Here is an 18,661-nt window from a genome sequence, read left to right as displayed (position 1 = left end):
CTCTCCCGTAGGAGGAATTTGGACTGCATTACCCATTGGAAACGCTTGGTGTCAATGTAACATATCGTGATTGAAGAATGCTGAACCCTTCAGATAAGAAGGGCAGGGCAAAGTGGTTTAGTGGGTATTGTGCCAAGTCAGTTCAACTGTAAGAAACTAAGAGTATATAAGTTATATTTTGCATTTTTAATCTGTGGTGATGGCAAATCGCTTGCTGGTCTACTAGTATGGTTTCCATAACACCTGTCTATGGCAAACTCACAGCACATGCAGGCACACACTCACGCATGCACCCCCCCCCCCCCCCCCCCCACACCCACACACACACACAAACACACACACACACACACACACTGAGGTAAGTTCAGTAAGAATTTAGACCCAGAACTACTCTATAGTATTTCCGAGTTTCAATTCATGTCAACCTGTTTGATTTCTTAAGTACAATCATTCAAAGAATTTTTCATTAATCATAACTTCGCTAGACAAGACACTTCAGTAATTTGACCTTGGTGTGCCAACAGGCCAAGGGGACCAAGCTCTGCTCTGAATGACATAGCCTTTCATTGTTTTAGATAATATATTTAATATTCATGTTGAATAAAGACTGTATGTTTCTATAGTGAATAGTGGATGAGTGATATCCCCCACACTAATTCACTAAAGCATCTGTAACCAATATAAATCTTCAAAAGTACTTGTAAGTAACGATTCTGCTGACGATAATTTAGCGTTTGCACCCCTGCCACAAATGTAAACAATGGCCATATAGCACTTTCCTCTACTATAATCAATGTGTTTAGGTCAGTACGGAGTTTGTGGACAAAATAACAGTGAATCACCATCCAAGTACTTTACAAAATGGTGTATCACAAAGACGAACGTGCTGCATTGCAATGATAACCTTTGTGGCAGGTGCATTAATGCAAAATTATCAAAGGAAGAATCGGCGCCAGGAAGTGATTTTGTCTAATTATATTGGTAACGGGTCCTTTACTAAAGTTAGGTTAGTCGGTTAAGATGCATTGATCAGCCAGACTGGCACCGCCGTTTAAATGTGATAGATAGATGCAATGTGTTAGTATCGAAAACAGTTGACGATGAAATCCAAGTGCAGAATGAAATGTTTATCATTTTAATTTTCTATTTTCTTCACACCTCATATTTACAAAATTACAGGGTTATTGGAGTTCTCCTATCATAGGTGAATGCAGCTTGTTGTCCCATAAAACGGACAGTAGCAGAAATTCCATTTACCCTCTGATATCTCCACCCGACACACGCAAAAATCCCATTCAATCCATTATAATGTTGCAGCACATTCATCCCAGGCCAGACCTTTACGTGGAAAACAAGCCTCAAGCTTGATAAATTCCTTCCACTGCTATTCAAAGCTGACACACCTTTTATATATATATAACATGGTCGTTCTTTTTTTCCATCCCCTTGTTGTTTATTTGACAGAGCAGGATTGACAAATGCTTTGTAAGAAATAACAAAATACTTTAACATAACAAGGACAGTCAAATTGAGCTCACTGCTAACCGTCGACCAACAGCGGTTGTCTCAGCAGTTAAACATTCCTCTCCCCCGTAATAAATAACATAAGCATTTGTTGCAGCTCAAATTAGCTCATCCCCAAACCCCAAGTCAAAGTCACAGTGTAAATTACTTTCTACCATCAAGGACCTACATCCCCATGTGTTGCTCTGCAGGTTTCCCACCATACCCCACCCTCCCCCCTGCGCCCCGTCTCAGGGCCATCAGCACTACCCACCTCCTCCTCAACCCGAGTCTTTAAATGTCAGTCTCCTTCAGGTCGTAGCAGTCTGGGAAGTCATACACCTGATAGCTGCCCGGTTCGCACTCGCCATACATCCCCATGGACACTGTATCGACGTCGTTCCTGTGCAGCGAGGAGCCGGCGCTGCCCCCGGTCCCGCCTGCTGAGCCCCCACCCCTTGTGGTGATCTTCCTCGACAGGCTGTTCATCTTCTCCCTGAGCTGGAAGGACGAGGTCCGCAGGGGCGGGAACAGACGCCAGCCCTTGAAGCGCAGAGAGCTCCCGGTCGACGGCGAGGTCGGGTACACCAGCGACCCGCCCACGCCGCCGATGCCGCCGTCGGTGGAGCCGTGTAGGGCGGCGGCCGGCCCGTAACCCCCCCTCCCAATGCGCTCCCTCTGGATCCCCTTCACGGCGGTCCGCCACCGCTGGTCGTAGAAGCGGCGAAGCCTGCGGCGGCGGCGCTGGCAGCGGCAGCGCAGCAGTCGGGTGAAGGCACGCTGGAACTCCTGGCTGGAGCAGGGGTAGATCATGGGGTTGATGCAGCTGTTGAAGTAGCCCAGCCAGAACACCACCTTGAACAGCGTGTCGGATGGCTTCAGCGCCGGGAACAGGGAGCCTGGGGGGACCAGGGGGGCCAGGATGAGAACACGACAGCACATTCATCCAGGATTTACGGGAAGACAAATAAGCTAATCTAAGCATGGCATTTATGAACACATATATGTCATGATTTTTATTGTATATATATACATAACAAAGTCCTATATGAACTGAAATATATATTTATAAGTAAATAGTAAATATATAAATATATGCAGCGGCTGAGATAAGAACAATATATATACAAATATATGACATTTAGCTATTAAAGGTTATTTATCAATTCAAACACACACAAATATATGTATACACGTCAAGCTGGATCAGGATGGATTTTTGCAACAAAGTTCCTTTGTTTTTTAACCACTTTCTGTTAATGTGTATAATGAAATGAATGTATAAAGAAAGAGATACGTTTAAAAAAACAACTATTTATCGCAACTAATACATGCTTTGATTTGATCAAACAACCAACAGCAAAAGTCCTATTTGAAACTTTGCAGCCTGTAATTTATGTGGGGAATGATGTTATTGGCAAAAGGGACATCCATCATCCAAAGGCAAATCACAATCAGAAAAACGCTGGAAAATGAGATGATTCAATTTTAATGTGAAGCAAAAATAGGTTTGGCATGGTTTGTCAAACAGAGGAATAATTTTGCCTGGGGGAATGAACTTTGATTGGATTTTATTCATAATCAAACGTTTTACTGTATCCATGGTACCTCTCTTCTTGACTGATATGCGGGGGATTCATCTCATCTCAGTATAAATGCAAGATGTGTATATTGATAGCACATTTGTTTTATACACGTTATTACATTAGGCATGAATATATAAATTGAATTTTTGAAAACTAGTTGCTCCCAGAATGTGTCTCACATTTCACACCTTGTGTCCCTGCAGTGGGTTCAGCTAATGGTAACATCCACTGACCTTCATAGTATTGTTATATTATATACCCACTGCGCAATGTTCCGTCGGAGTGACGTCTTTACACACACACACACACACACACACACACACACACACACACACACACACACACACACACACACACACACACACACACACACACACACACACACACACACACACACAAACAAAGAAGACATGCCTAGGCCATTATTTACTGAACTTTTCCCATAAACTGCATTTCCAAATAAATAAACAAAAATAAATATATGCTTGAAAAATAACTTGGCGTTGCAAAACAACCGCCTTCAGCAGACCGAAATTTTACGTCAAATAATGACACAGAAAGACGCCAATCCGACGTCACATTGCGCAGTGGGATCATGTATGCATTTCCTGCACCTGTCATTATCATAGGCGTCCGAATTGCGTCCAAAAAATGTACCCAGCTCAAAGGTGAAATGTTGAACATCAATATGACGTCTAAGTTGGTTCATGGTTTGACATCCAAATGTACCTAGGTACAAGTGTAGTAGTTTGGACGTAAAATAGATGTCCAGAATTGGTCATGGACCGATGGACCAGACATAGACATGATCTGCACATCTATCCAATGTCCAATGTTTAGTGGGTACAAGGTCAAGGAGGATGTTTACTATACAGTTTGTCAACTAAGAATCCAGTCCGGGGGATTTCAATTTTATATTGTTATTCTCTGAAGACTTAATTTAATTCAACATCAGCTGTTGATTCCCAAATAAACCTCCCTCACAAGGTTTGGAAGGTTTTTGCGATTTGGCTGAACAGTAAAAAAAACGAATTGCCGTTTATGGAGAGCCATTTCTCTCAATATTAATGTGGCCCATGATGTGATAGTGCAGAGCTACTTCTCCTACACTGCAGCGCTTCTCAAGCCGTGGATCAGGGCTCCTGGGCCACACTCCAAAACACTGTTATATTGTTTTAACATGCACTTCATCTGCAGATTGAAAACTTAAAATCAACTTGATTAAGAGATTTGTGTTCATTTGGTCATTCTAGTTCTGTAAATCTTTTTAAGTTTGTTGTTGGTTTAAGTGGGCCCCAATGCTGCCACACAGCATTGTTAGGTTAGCCATCGTGCTAGCATGCTGGGTTTACCCAAAGCCTAGTAGCTCTACTGTTTCCTGGCGAACGTCAGTGGGAGGTAATTGCTCATAATTGCGTCTCCCAGATGAAAGCAAGATTCTGCAGATCTGAAATAGCCTCATGATTATGAGTGCCGTCCGGCTGACCCAGAACAAACACACACTCACACACGTACGCAAGTACGCACATACTCACATATACACACACACACACACACAAACACACACACTCTTTGTGCTGGAAAGATGTATCTTAGGTTACGTTTACACGATGACGGTCTGAACAGAAGACGCAAAAGTGGCGTCGCGTCTTCACTTTTTATTCCGCGTTTAGACGAGCGTTTTCGGGAGGAAATCTGCGTGCATACGGTGACGCAAAAGTGTGTGGAATTCGATTGGGTATGCATGCCAGGCGGCTAGGTGGTGCTGTGATACACTATAACACAAAACCACCATGTCTGAGCGCATGCGTAGAATCTTGCTTCTTCTCTTATCCGTGCCGCAAATACCCAAAAATTCCTTCACTGTTCAGTAATACTATCTGTACATATCCTGTACATTTCGTGGAAAGACTCCTGTACGCTTGTTAGAGCTGCCAGAGCAGCTTGAAGGTCCGACGCATGGAAATACCGTATTTTCCGCACTATAAGGTGCACCAGAGTATAAGTTGCAGCAGCTAAATTGAATGATGTGTACATATATAAGTGGCACTAGACTATAAGCCGCAGGTGATTTAATGTTTAATTACCATTAGCGCTGGCCCAAATGCCATTTTTCAGGCTTCGAATACTACTTCGAATACTAATAATCCCTATATATTCCCTGGAACCGATTTTGACAGTATCTGCATATTTTGTTGAAGATTTAATAGCTTTTGAACCTTAATTAGTAGGCCTAAGTAGGTTGAAGTTCCTTAGTTTTCCCCTGTGAAAGCGAACAGCTGTTGTTCCGTTCCAAATCAGCTGTCCTCCGCCATCTCAGCCCTTACGGGAGCTTTTCAATTCATCCTGGAACGTGCATCTTTTCAGGGAATTTGTACAATAAATCCATAACAAATACCGAATATTGATTGTCTTTTGTGTCCATATTATATCCATTATATTGTCCGGGTATTCCCAAGATGCTCACGCTCTGCAGCAAGCCAGTCCCAGTTGATTGGCGCTGCGCTGTACAGCGAACGTAAACAAACAACTAAGCAAACGTTAGCATTTCGCTAAGTATTACTTTTCCTTCCGAGATCCCGCTAATGTTGTGTTATAAAGTAAAGGGAAACAAGATATCTATTCTTCCTCCACCTCTCTCGCTTCTCTGCTTGGTGTCGCTGACGCTTATAGTTTGCCTCCCTCGCTCTGGTAACGTCTCGTATGTGGAAAAAAAACAACGAAGCTCCGAATACTGATTTAAGCTTTGAATACAAATTTTCCGAGTGGCCGTTAGCTTTAAAAATCCATAGATTAGCCGCACCTTTATATAAGCTGCAGAATCAAAAAATGGGAAAAAAGGCGCGGTTTATAGTCCGAAAATTACGGTAATCTGACATGTTTGTTTATTTCTTTGTACTGGCACATGTATGTGACGTAAACGTGTACGCAACGTGAGCAGATCTGAGCAGTGTTTTTGCGTCTTGGCAGTGTAGACGGAACCCTACGGCGGAGCGTTTTCAACTTTTCCACTCTGGAGGGTGGTTTCAGATTTATGCGTTTTCCATCCCCAAAAACGCCGTCACCGTCTAAACGAAAGGCACTTCCGATAAAATATTTTGTTGTTTTTACCCGCAAGCGTCCTCGTGTAAACGGGGCCTAAGGTTGTAGGCTATCTAACAATGTCCAGAGGCCTTTATCACAGAGGTGTAATAGTGGGGGCAAAAACAGGTGTAGCTCATTTAGTTCATTATAGGCTAGGCATGCCAGTGGCCTTAACTAAGGTCATGAGATACACCTGTGTTCTCCTCTATTATTACACCCGTGTGATGAAGACCTTTAGCTCTCTAATAAAGATCCTGCTGCAGCTGCATTTATACAAAGTATTCTTTAATGAATATCCTACATGTTAGTGTCAAACAAGGCAAACAGACATTGGTGACTCATTTGTGGTCAAGTATTAACCCATTTAAGCCGGGAAAGCATTACCGCTGTTCTACCTTTAAAGCCGGGAGCGCTGTTGCGTCATTCTACCTTTAAGGACGGGAAAGCGTTTGCGTCATTTTTCTAATATATTCGGTTTTTCGGCCCAAAGTGTCGGCCTCTGGGCCAATGAAATGCCTCAGAATAGACACATATAGGTGTCAACTTGTTCCTCGTGAGTTTAGTTCAGAAATGTATTCAAGCTATGGCGGAATTTGAAGACTTTTCTGACGGTAGCGATTTCGAGGAGTTTCTCGGCTTCGAAGATGTTGATGAGGCCGAGTACTCTGATGACGAATACGAACCGATTGACCGGGAATTATGGTTACGGCACATGTTCGTGAATGACGACGACGAGGAAGAAGAAGATGATTTAGGGGAGTTTGAGGGTTTCCAGACCAACTGGAAGACGGACAACTTCCATCGAAATCCACGGAGTGCCTTCAACAGGACACCAGGGGTGAAGCTCGATTTGCCTCAAGATGCCACACCGCTACAGGCATTTGAGAAGATTTTTAAGGAGGAACTTTGGACACATCTCGTCACAGAGACAAACAGATATAGAGACCAGGTCGAACAAACACCGACCAGAGCGAAGACGGCAAGGTGGTCTCCGGTAACTGTGCCGGAGATGAAGACCTTTATTGGTATCTGTATGGGAATGGGGCTGCTTGTGTTGCCGGTGCGAAGAGATTACTGGCGACAGAGTAAGAATCTCTTTCGGACGCAATTCGCCAGAAATATGTCCCGGGACAGATTTGCGGCCATCTGGAGGTAAGGACAATAGTAATACTTATTGATTGTGATGATGCTGTAATAAGAAATTACGACAGTTTATATGTAAGAGATGTATTACTGTCCCGGAGATGCGTAAAGCACCCGGGTGCGTAAAACCAGATAAGCTTCTCTGGAATTTCACACCTAACTGCGATCTCCAGAACAATAAGGCCTAGGCTACTATACATTCCCAAATTATAGCCTGTATCTTTTAATTACGCTACTTCTTAGGATGAAATGCAATTGTATTTGTATTATGCATAATACTTTTATTCAGTAGTCATCACATACAAGTGCATGTAATTTAAAACACAGACAGTTTTTTTGCATAGTATTTTTATTCAATCACATACAAGTATAAATAGTAGCTTACAGTCCAATGTAATTAACAATATAGACAGAATATTATGTTACAACGCACAGCAATTATGATAATATTTTAAATTATGCTTTCATCCAAGGTAACTTTGTTTGATATTGTGCTTTCATCTAAGATCTGTGTCTATTTCTGCATTTTCAGGTATCTACACCTCCAGGACAACCAGGCAGCAGTCAACAGAGATGACAAGATGTGGAAAATGCGCTGGTTCCTAGATTACCTCCTGGCTCAATTCCAGGCACTTTATGAGGTGGATGGCAATGTGTCTGTGGATGAGAGCATGATTAAATTCAAAGGGCGTCTCTCCTTCAGGCAGTAACTCTCCATGAAGCCTACAAAGTGGGGTATCAAGGTGTGGGTAATGGCTGAGAGCGCCACTGGATATGTGACCAACTTCCAGGTCTATGCTGGTCGTGAAGGGTCAGGAGAGAAGGGCCTGGCACATCGTGTGGTTATGGATTTAGCCAGACCATATTACGGCTCTCACCTGTCCATCTACATGGACAATTTTTACACCGGGGTAGGTCTCTTGGAGGAGATGAGGACCCATGGCCTGTATGCTTGTGGCACTGTTCGTGCCAACCGGAGGGGACTCCCAAAGAGTGAGCTGCTTCGAAAGAAAGCCTCACTCAACAAGCACGAATACAGGGTCGCTCAGATGGACGACCTCACATTTTGTATTTGGCAAGACACAAAGACGGTCATGGTGTTGTCCAACCACCATGACCCAACTGAGACGGGGACCGTAAACAGGAGAAAGGATGGAGCCAACCGCGTCCCGGTGGTAGTGCCAGCTTGCCTAGCAGACTACCAAAAGTACATGAAAGGTTTGTTTGACTTTTGTTGCTCTTTTGAGTGCAAATGTGTGAGTGTCATGTGTGAGTGTCATGTGTGTCAACTGAGTGTCGTGTGTGTTCCAGGCGTCGATCTGCTGGATCAGATGGTTGGCTACTACGGGTTCCAACATAGATCGAAGAAGTGGTGGAGGAGGGTCTTCTTCTTTCTCCTGTCCGTGTCCTGCCACAATGCCTACATAGCTGCGAGGTCTGTTGGAGGAACAGCCTTCAGAACCAGATACAAAGGATTCAAGAACTGGATGGAGGACCTGGCAGAGCAGCTCATCTCACCACTGAGAACAAGGGCTGTTCCTGTGACTCCTCCTCCTTTTCATCCTCCTCCTGCTTCTCCATCTTCTCCTTTTTCTCCTCCTCCTGCTTCTCCATCTTCTCCTTTTTCTCCTCCTCCTGCTTCTCCATCTTCTCCTTCCTCTCCAATTGCTGGACTATCAGGAAGAAGATTCTTCTCTCCTTCTCCATCTCCTCCTGTTTCCCCATCTCCATCTGCAGGAAGAAGATTCTTCCCTCCTTCTCCATCCCCTCCTCCGCCTTCATCTCCATCTCCAGCTGGAGGAGACACACCTACTCCACAGCATGACTTTGGTAAAATTTATGATAAAAGAAAACAGTGCAGGGAGTGTCAGCTTGTCCCTGACGATGAAAAGGAAGGTGGGCCAACTGTTTACGGTTGCAAACAGTGCAACCTGCCACTGCACATGGAATGCTTTGGCAAGCACTACCGCCGGTACCTGTGAGGCAGACTGTTTACAGTTTTAGTCCCAGTCTGTTCCCCTTCCCATGTTTGTTATTATATACTTTATTACTTTCTTATATACTTATTTCACTTTTTTATACTTTATTTTTTTTTCTGTTTTGTGCTGTTCCTGCACTTTTACATATGTTTTTGTTGTTATTATATATATGTTACATATGTTATTTACTTTTCTACCTGTGTGTAAATATTGTAAATATTTGTAAGTAAAAACTCAATTTTCCCATGAAAGCCACAAGTGTCAGCTCTCAAATACTTTTTGAATTGTGTTCCTATCTGTTACAGGGGCTGAAAAATCAGTAATTTAGTAGGCGTTGACACAATTGCTGAATTTCTAGAAAAACTTCAGGTTTTGGGGGCTTTTCTGAAATCGCCTATAGGTTTTACAGGCATTTTTTCCAGGCGGTTTAGGCCTAAATGGGTTAATATATATAATCTTAGATCCAGGAGTCCTACTATGTTATAGCAGAACTAGGGGGCAGATGGCACAGAGTCTGGGCCAAGAAACCAACGGTGGCGTTACTCTTGTTTACATGCAAAGTTATGCATGTGATTAGTGGATGAAGCTTTCAGAAGCGGATTTGGTGAGTGTATTTCTGCAGTCAACACGTTGTTGATTGTGAAACGTTTACAGACACTTTGTTACAGTACACAAGTACTGGCTGAGTTTGTGTTTGCCAATTATCTGCTAACGGATCCCCGCTTCAAACAACATGATTAGTCCAAACAAATACGAAGTGAAAGAAAATTGACTCACCCAGATGTGAGCGCGTCTGCAATCAGACTTTAATTTTCTGATTTGTGAGACGATTATATGAGTTACATGAATGTCAGGAGGAGTCAGAGCTCCACTTCACCAGCCAACTGATTACTGGCATCTGTGTCTCGCTGTTTCATTAATCCCTTTACACTCCCTTAAATACCCCGCAGTTCCAGTTCACCTGAGGCACTGGTGTTTTTTCCCATCGTGTAGTCATCTTTCACGACTTTTCACGGTTCTATCCGTGTTGTTCCCTGTGTTCGTATTTCTGCCAGGCGTTGAACTAATGCACGCATCGTCTGCAAACTGCCTATGGAGAAATTCCAAAATATATTTTTGTTTGGTGGAATCCCTGTTCTGCAGGACTACCTAAATTATTTTTGTCTAAATAAATAAAAAGGACTTTGTAGGCCTTCGCTCCACCAGCGGAATCCCATATTTATGTACTTGTTGCTATCTCGCTAAAGATTGCTATGGCTGCGCAAATCCACGACAGAATGGTGACAGGATGATTTTACAGTATAAGCTTTCACTCACGATCATCCCCAAGGATGATAAAATACTGTTAACATGAAGAAAAAAGCTTAGGCTTTTGGCGAGCCAAATTATTTTTGGATAAATAAATAAAACGGACTTTGTAGGCATTCGCTCCACTAGCGGAATCCCATATTTATGTATTTCTTGCTAACTCGCTAAAGATTGCTATGGCTGCGCAAATCGGCGATAAAACCCATTCCCCATTCCCCACAGGGGAGGGGAGAGCCCTATCCACCATTAAAACACTACCCTGCCCAACAGAATCAGAGTGATTCACTTCTCACTTGCTACCCATTACCCATAGGATTATGAATGTTGTCCTCCAGTGAACAGTTACCTTTATGGCCACACTTACACACAGAAGAGAAGCTACCTTTCCAAAGCTGTTACCTTGAGGTGTGGAGCTTTGGAGCCTGGCCATTTTGGGGACCACTGGCCCATGCCTCTGTGGCCCATACTCATTGTTCTGCATCACCACCCCTACCATCTTCATCTGAGAAGTCAAAGGGGTATGGGATAGTGTAGTGCTTAATCTGCACTATTCCAAGCACTTAGATTCTTGGTTAAATCCATAAATGTCCACAAAAGGAAAATGAAATGGTGTGTGTGCATATATATATATAGAGAGAGAGAGAGAGAGAGAGAGAGAGAGAGAGAGAGAGAGAGAGAACTCATGTGCATGAACTCTAGGAAAATTGGGACTGTGTGTGAAAGAACATTTAATATTTAATATATAACATTTAATATTTAGCGCTCAATAATCTAACTGTAACAAATACATTCAACTGTCTGGTAACACAGCATGTCAATAAATATTTAATGATAGACATAAGTTATTCTGCTTCTACTGAACACTACTCCAAAATAATACAAATTCCAACATACATCGTCATAATTCAAGTTCACAAAAAAAAAAATTTGCTTTTCAATAGGTTCATTGATTACTATCTAGTTGAAGAGGTACTTTATTGTGTCGTTTTCCTAGTTGAAGAGGTACTTTTGTGTAGTTTCCCTCAAGGAAGAGGTACTAGTTTTCCTCGTTGTAGAAGGATCACGTTTCTGTGTTGAATGCCGGTGGGCGCTGGTGGGAGGACAGAGGACCCGGTTCAATTCCCGTTGTGGGGAACTCAGGCTGTAAGTAGTTGTTTGACCTGCCCACTGTCTGTTAGAATATTATTACACTTTTATCCAGTGTTGTTGGAAAGCTGATTGCTTTGAGGAGAGTGGTACTTGGGGAGATAATGAAGGTGTGTGTGCGTGCGTGCGTGTGTGTGTGTGTGTGTGTGTGTGTGTGTGTGTGCGTGTTTTCAAGATCCAGCCTTTTGGAGAAGGCTATTTTCTATTGACATAGATTGGGCTCAGATGAGTTGGCCGCTTCACACACTTTTTCAAATGCAATATATATGGGTTCATCTTCTATGTTGTAGCCAGGACGTGGCCTGGAAGAAGGGGGGGCCTAAAGTAAGAGTGTTGTGTTGGTGAGGGAGAAACCTCCTCGACTAAATTGACGTTCCGACATCGTCCCTATGCACGTTCGGGGATGCAAGGGTAATTCATGCTATCGGTGCAGCAGAGACTAGCTAAATGTAAAGCACTGCTAGCCAAATGCTTTCATGGGACTCAAACCTCCTTTAAAGTTGTAATGAGTGAACTATGCAAGCTGGTGCAAACCAAAAATCCCTTCCTCACAGCCTATGCACAGCATGCACCAATCCAGACACATCTTCTATGGGTTGGAAATGTGCATGGGTTTTGCCCGTTTTCTGCAGATACATTTTTGCTTTAAAATGTTGCATATAGTCACGGATCAAAGCAGACTAGAAGACTGACTCAGATTGAACACATATTTAAAAAAACGCATTGTGTTTCTTCTAGTTCAAATGATCCCTCTTGCATTGCTTACCTTCAATAACAAGGCCAGCATGTCTTATCTTCTTTTGACTTCTTATGGCCGAAACCATCCAGATTTCTGTGTTTTGATCTAAAACGATGTCCGTCCAACACACGTTAAATTGGCAAAACGCCATAACTTCCATTGTTATCCAAAAGACAGGAAACAAGTACAAGTATGATGGATGCTGGGCAAAAATGCACAAATTGAATGGATGTTGGACAAATATGATGAATTCTGCGGATCAAAGGAACATTACATTGTAATGTAATGTGGGACAACAACCGAAACTCTATGGCACTCAAATCAAACAGCAAACAGTGTCTGTTGGTGGCAGTACAAAACATAATTTAATTCATATTTAGTAATTTAGATCAGATCTTGCTATGCTCCTTGTCCTGTTAATATTTTCCTGAATTTACATTGAGTTATATTGTTATTTTATCCAAAAGGACGGTGTTTTAAAGTAGATATACAGATAAGCTGTTCACACTGGGAATCTCACCCAGTGCTTTTCATCTGTGAGTCATACGACAAATAGTCAGTACAAGATCCCGATCCCGAATGGACCACTGTATCTCTAAATGGCCGTCAGGCTCAAACCGAGAAAGGCCAATTGTTGAAAGGGCTGGCAATGGAGGACCTTGAACAATAATGACGAAGCCAATCAGGCCATTGTCAATTTATTCCCTTCACCCTGGTTCACGGCCTGTTCTTTCTCTGCTGTGGCGATGTGGTGGGATGGAAGACGACGCCCTGCACCGAGCAGGATCACAGCTAATCAACTGCACAATAGTCCACAATGAATGTCATTGTCTACTCGATAGGATATTAAAGTAGCACTTTTTGCATTGACAGAAATGGCAGGGTTGGCACCAAATCAAAGCAGCACATTGGACTTCGATCAATTTAGTGTGCGCCAGGGTACTGAACTCATCTAACTTTTTTCCCACATGTCCCTTCCCCTATACGCCGCTGCCTGCAGTTGTGTCTGTAGTCCCCTGGGCCACGTCGTCTCCCACGGCGACTCATTTCATTAATCAAGCAAATTGCATTGTTTGTTACGACTACATTGCACCCTGTTAAAATGGACACTTTCAACAGCCAATGCATGCTGATTTATATTCAATGTTAAGCATACTGGGGCCTTCCCAGCCTATAGATCTGGCCATGGAACTATGCAGTGCTTGCACAAGAACGCGGTCGTAGGAATGTTTTCTGACTCCATAGTCTGAGTTGAGGCTGTTGAGTCCAACAAGGGGTTTTGTATTTGTGTGACGACGTGAGCCTCAGCAGAGAAGGCCGACATGTTGCTGGGCTCTGGGAGGGCTGCATGTTGTTGTGTACACACGCAGAACCTTGTTGTTTGGCCATGACATGCAGCAGGATTTTAGATCTCACTGTCAATATATTGGGACTTCACAAATTACATCACATTGGAATCAGACAAATTAACAAAAATTTAATTCACAAAAAAACGAAAAAAAACATTGTAATCATTTGGCATGGTGAGATCGAGCGAGGAGCATTGCGTTTCCCCTTTAGGGTCTCTTCTCTATACCTAGAAATATATTGTAAATAATAAACCCTGACCTTTTAGGCTAAATAGTCAGCCACAGAGCTACATACAATGTGTATTTTCTCATGTTGAAAATACATGATTTGGACTCTCATTTCAAGAAAGGTACAACACTCAACATAGGTGTTTGACTTTCACCCACGACACCCATTAAAATATTGTTACCTGTATTGAAAGCGAGGGGCTTATTGCAAATTGCTCGTACCAGGAACACTATTGGATAGTTGTAGTTTCAACCAACCCTGTAAATCCGAATCCTGCAGTGTTTACTGAATATATAACAGATTAATTTAGGATCCGAAGAATCTTTATTTAAAATATGCAAGCAGACCTTCGTCTGTAACTTTAAACCCCCTAAGATCTAACGAAAAAAGAATATATTGTAGATTAAGTGCCATTTTCTTCAGATAAGCATTTCCTTTTGACAAAGCCCCCCTTCCCTTTCTCCTCTGTTCCTGCCTAACACAATCTAAAAGGAAATGGGAAGAAGGGTGGACCAAAGTAACAAACCTTTTTCTCCCTCCTTTTTAATTTCTCCATAGAGAATGCTAGATATTGGGCAGTGATTCTGTAGCGATGCCAAGACAGGGTAGCACGGAACACTCATGTGGACAGGGAATAGTTAGAGAAAATGATGTGACCTGCTGCATGCACCTTTGTTAAGATGATGACCGCCAATGCACTTTAAACCAACACTCTGAATCATGCACACACACACACACACACACGCAGACACGCACAGACATACACACACACATGCACACGCACACACACACATAGAGAATATCAAACAGAGAATTGTCGTCTATGAGGAATAACAATCATGTAATTTTCAGAAAGGGTATTAAGTCTTTTGAAGCTCAGAGTTTGAATCACTAATTGTGCTGTTATCTTTGAAGCGTGGAGCGGAGCTACATACTCCCTTTCCTTCCTCTTTGCTCCTCATCTCCGTTTTTTTTCTTTCAGCCTCTCACTGAGAAGAATACCAGGAAAGTGGCTGGTTCATTTGGGTCAATTACTCTTGTCATTAAGCCAATTTATAAATCACCAGTTTATAAAACACCAGGGGGGGGGGGGGGGACTTGACCCAGGAGGAGGCCCCTCCCACCATAACAACTGAAAACAGAGAGGTGGTAGGAGTGTGGAGGTCAGAGGTCAAATTCTGGGGTTGGGACATCACGTTGTATTTGTTGCTGCTGTGTATACGTGTGCACGTGTGGAAGACTATGAGGAGATAGGGGGGGGGGGGGGATTAAGCTGCTAAATATGCTAGGCCTGTTGGATCTTCAAGGTTGTGGAAGAGCTCTATGTCAGATACCAAGATCACATCTGACCGATGGTGAAACGCATCTGGGCCAAATCCTTAAGCAAGCGTGAAATTGCTTATTGGTTGCTTAGGGCATTAGATTTGAATCAGTGGAAAAATTAAATGCTCAGCTCTGTGAATCTGATCTGCATTGAAAGCTCAATCACTGACCCTAAGTGATGTTCCCATTTTAAGTTATGATGAAGATCTTCTCCTGGCTGCATGGATTGTTGGATTGTGTGTGTGTGTGTGTGTGTGTGTGTGTGTGTGTGTGTGTGTGTGTGTGTGTGTGTGTGTGTGTGTGTGTGTGTGTGGGTGTGGGTATGTGTGTGTGTGTGTGTGTACACACACAAGAGTGTTTTGATGTAAGCCTATCATTTAAATATATAATATAAATATAGATTCATTGGATGTAATTTGTGTCATTACGTTGCCGGTCGGAGATAACTTAAAGAATTCCATCACCATCGCTCACATAAATATTACACCAATAGCCTATACAGTATAGTCAGTATAGCCTTTGTATAAAAGAGAATGAAAGTCATCGTTACCTAGTGGCAGAAGAAAAAAAAAGGGTAGCCAGCACAGGATGAACATGCCGACCACAATCGCCAGGGTTTTCGCCGCTTTCTTCTCCCGCGAGAACTTCATGAGGCGCACCGACAGCGAGCTCCTGAACGGGTGCTGCTTGCTGCTCTTGGAGCTGTCCGGACGCACGTCGCCAAGCACGCTGCGACAGTGGATCCGCAGCACGACCTCCATCGACTTGTTCCTCTCCCGCTTCACGCCGGCTTCCAAACTCTTGGTGGTCCGGCGCGCCACCACGTAAACCCGAAAGTACATGACCAGGATGACCATGAGCGGCAGGTAGAAGGAGAAGAGCGACGAGAAGATCGCGTAGAAGGGCTCCTCCGTGATCCTGCAGATGCGCTCGTCCTCCGGCGGCGGCTCCTTCCAGCCGAGCAGCGGTCCTATGGAGATGACCATGGAGGAGAGCCACACCACCACCAGGATCACCGCCGCCCGCTGCTCTGTCACGATCGCGGGGTACTTGAGGCAGTGCTTCACGCCGATGTAGCGGTCGATTGAGATCACGCACAGGCTGAGGATGGACGCGGTGCAGCACAGCACGTCCACCGCGGCCCAGATGTTGCAGAACACCCGGCCGAACAGCCAGCAACCCAGTACCTCCAGGGAAGCAGAGAAGGGCAGCACGATGATGCTGAGCAGCAAGTCGGCCACGGCCAGGTTGACGATGAAGTAGTTGGTGACCGTCTGCAGGTGCCTGTTGCACAGCACCGAGAGGATGACCAAGATGTTGCCCACGATGGCCACCAGGATGAACAGTGCGAGGAACACGCCGACCACGATGACCTGGGAGTCCACCTCCGAGGGTATGCAGGTCGTGCGGTTGCCGCCCGCATGCGTCTGGTTGTCCAGGGAGGCGTTGAGCGCCTCGCCAGAGTAGATCCCATCGTCGCTTCCGTCTTCCGTGAAGTTAGAATGGGTCATTTTGAAACTCCATGAAGAGGTGGTCAAAGTTTGTTACCCGTTGAAAACAGCGCGGTGCTTGACATCATAGTACGAGTCCTGAGTGTTTACTCCAGAAATATAGCTTGCAGTCACACTGACGCACTCGTGCAGGCCTTCTTGCGACGAGAATGTAATTGTTTTTCCCTCAGATTGTCTCCAACAAAGAACGGCACCAGGCAAAGCTTCGCATGCGTTTCGAATGATAACAAGTTTTCCTCTTCTTCTTCTTCTTCTTCTTCTTCTTCTTCTTCTTCTTCTTCTTCTTCTTCTTTTTTTAACTGTAAGGTCCAAAAATAGGTCAATAAGTATTGAAGTAGTAAAAAAAAAAATATTACATTTTTGGGCAAAAAAGAGAAAAATAATTGTGATTGTCAGGAAAATGCCACGGTGAAGTCCTCACACAGACGCACCGCTGGTGGCGTCCTGAGCACCCTGTCCAACTCTCCCCGCATCTCCCCACACTACCACCGCCTGCACAGTGTGCCTGAAGTCCGCTCCTCCCCGCCAAGTGGATCCACTGGCGCGTCACGCAGCCTGCAGAGTCATAAAGAAGCGGTGGTGACGCGCGGCATGGAGATCTACTCTGATTCAACATCAGGACGATTCAATAGCCTCCCGCTCGTTGTAGTAGGACGCAGGACATGTATGGGGCTCTTGGCGATAGTTTGTATAGGCCTACTGTTGGCATACAACCCAATATACTCATATTGTATTTAGAAATATTTTCTCCAATAGAAATTCGATCCCAATTTCAATTTTTCTATTTTATTCTTCCTTTCTTGTATAATATTGTCCTGTGCTTGCTGCTGTGGCTACCATTATAGTATCTAGAATGTAGTCCTATCTTATCTAACCTATAGTGAAAGTTAGTGAGACCAGCATCTAGAGCTTCAAATACCTACATCATAATCCTAAAACAAATTTAAATAAGAAAATGTCATCTATAATGCCGACTAGCCGTATAATAAAAAATACTCGACAGCCTAGCATGCCTGGCTCCTTCAAAGTGGTAGTAAGCTGACACACAAACCAGTCCAAACAGATGGGACTCGGAAGTGCAGCTCAGAGCCAACAGCAGCACCAACGCCAATGGATGGCTGTGGTCTCTGCTGGCTCCTGGCTGTTGATGTGCCAGGAGGGGGGGCAGCTGTGAACATTGTCCAGTGACGCTGTGCAGCTGCAGTCCCCGGGCAGGCTCGATGTACACAGCGGGCCCCACGTTGGGAGGGGCCCTGGTGACATGTGTCCTTGGGGCCCCTGGGGCCAGAGGTCGAGAGGCAGGGTCGTAGAGGGCAAAGGTCAAGGGTCTTTCGAAACCCAACGGACCAACGTGTTTCTGTTTGCCTGTCGGATTCGAGTTCTGAGGAAACGGTCACAGAGTTCGATTGCGGCAAGTTTGAATCTTGATTCAATCACTGTAACAAAATATAAATTGAACTACATTTAAAAAAAAAAAATTGTGAAGAAAACATATTTTCTTCCTTGATCATGAAAACCTGATCTGTAATCATAGGAGGACGGTGATCTGCCACCTCTCTGATTACCTGGGCGATCTGATTAAACCACCACTGTTCTATTATGGCAATTTTTGGTAAATATTGTTCTGGGCCTTTTCTTTCTTATCTTGATTCATTTTTGTATGCAAATAGCAAACACACATAAACACACAAAGGAAATGACAACTCATTTGTTTTCAGTGGACCAAGTACTACAGGTTCAACCGTTTATATTCTGAAATAA

The 18,661-nt window shown here is 43.8% G+C and overlaps 2 protein-coding genes across 2 annotated transcripts; one reads left to right on the top strand and one right to left on the bottom strand.

The window, feature by feature from the left end:
• Positions 1-464: 464 nt before the first annotated feature.
• On the bottom strand, positions 465-17,363 carry adra1d (adrenoceptor alpha 1D). Its single transcript, XM_056585965.1, has 2 exons — positions 15,940-17,363; positions 465-2,402 (listed from the first exon to the last, which is right to left on the bottom strand). Exons 1-2 carry the CDS (start codon positions 16,898-16,900, stop codon positions 1,798-1,800), a joined length of 1,566 nt encoding a protein of 521 aa, XP_056441940.1. The 5' UTR covers positions 16,901-17,363; the 3' UTR covers positions 465-1,797.
• LOC130379248 (piggyBac transposable element-derived protein 4-like) lies at positions 8,029-9,555 on the top strand. The gene is made up of 2 exons (XM_056585966.1): positions 8,029-8,534; positions 8,628-9,555. Exons 1-2 carry the CDS (start codon positions 8,033-8,035, stop codon positions 9,296-9,298), a joined length of 1,173 nt encoding a protein of 390 aa, XP_056441941.1. The 5' UTR covers positions 8,029-8,032; the 3' UTR covers positions 9,299-9,555.
• Positions 17,364-18,661: the final 1,298 nt, after the last annotated feature.

This window comes from Gadus chalcogrammus, chromosome 3 (genome assembly GCF_026213295.1).
Source record: "Gadus chalcogrammus isolate NIFS_2021 chromosome 3, NIFS_Gcha_1.0, whole genome shotgun sequence".
Classification (NCBI taxonomy): Eukaryota; Metazoa; Chordata; class Actinopteri; order Gadiformes; family Gadidae; genus Gadus; species Gadus chalcogrammus.
Note: the sequence above shows the minus strand (reverse complement) of the source record. Positions and strands in the feature narration are given on the sequence as shown.

Bases quoted from the DNA above. Each gene is read 5' to 3' on its own strand.
- LOC130379248 (XM_056585966.1), top strand. From the start codon at position 8,033: ATGAAGCCTACAAAGTGGGGTATCAAGGTGTGGGTAATGGCTGAGAGC. The intron at 8,535-8,627 runs GTTTGTTTGACT...TGTGTGTTCCAG, and splicing joins CTACCAAAAGTACATGAAAG to GCGTCGATCTGCTGGATCAG.
- adra1d (XM_056585965.1), bottom strand. From the start codon at position 16,900: ATGACCCATTCTAACTTCACGGAAGACGGAAGCGACGATGGGATCTAC. The intron at 2,403-15,939 runs GTAACGATGACT...TGGTCCCCCCAG, and splicing joins TTTTTTTCTTCTGCCACTAG to GCTCCCTGTTCCCGGCGCTG.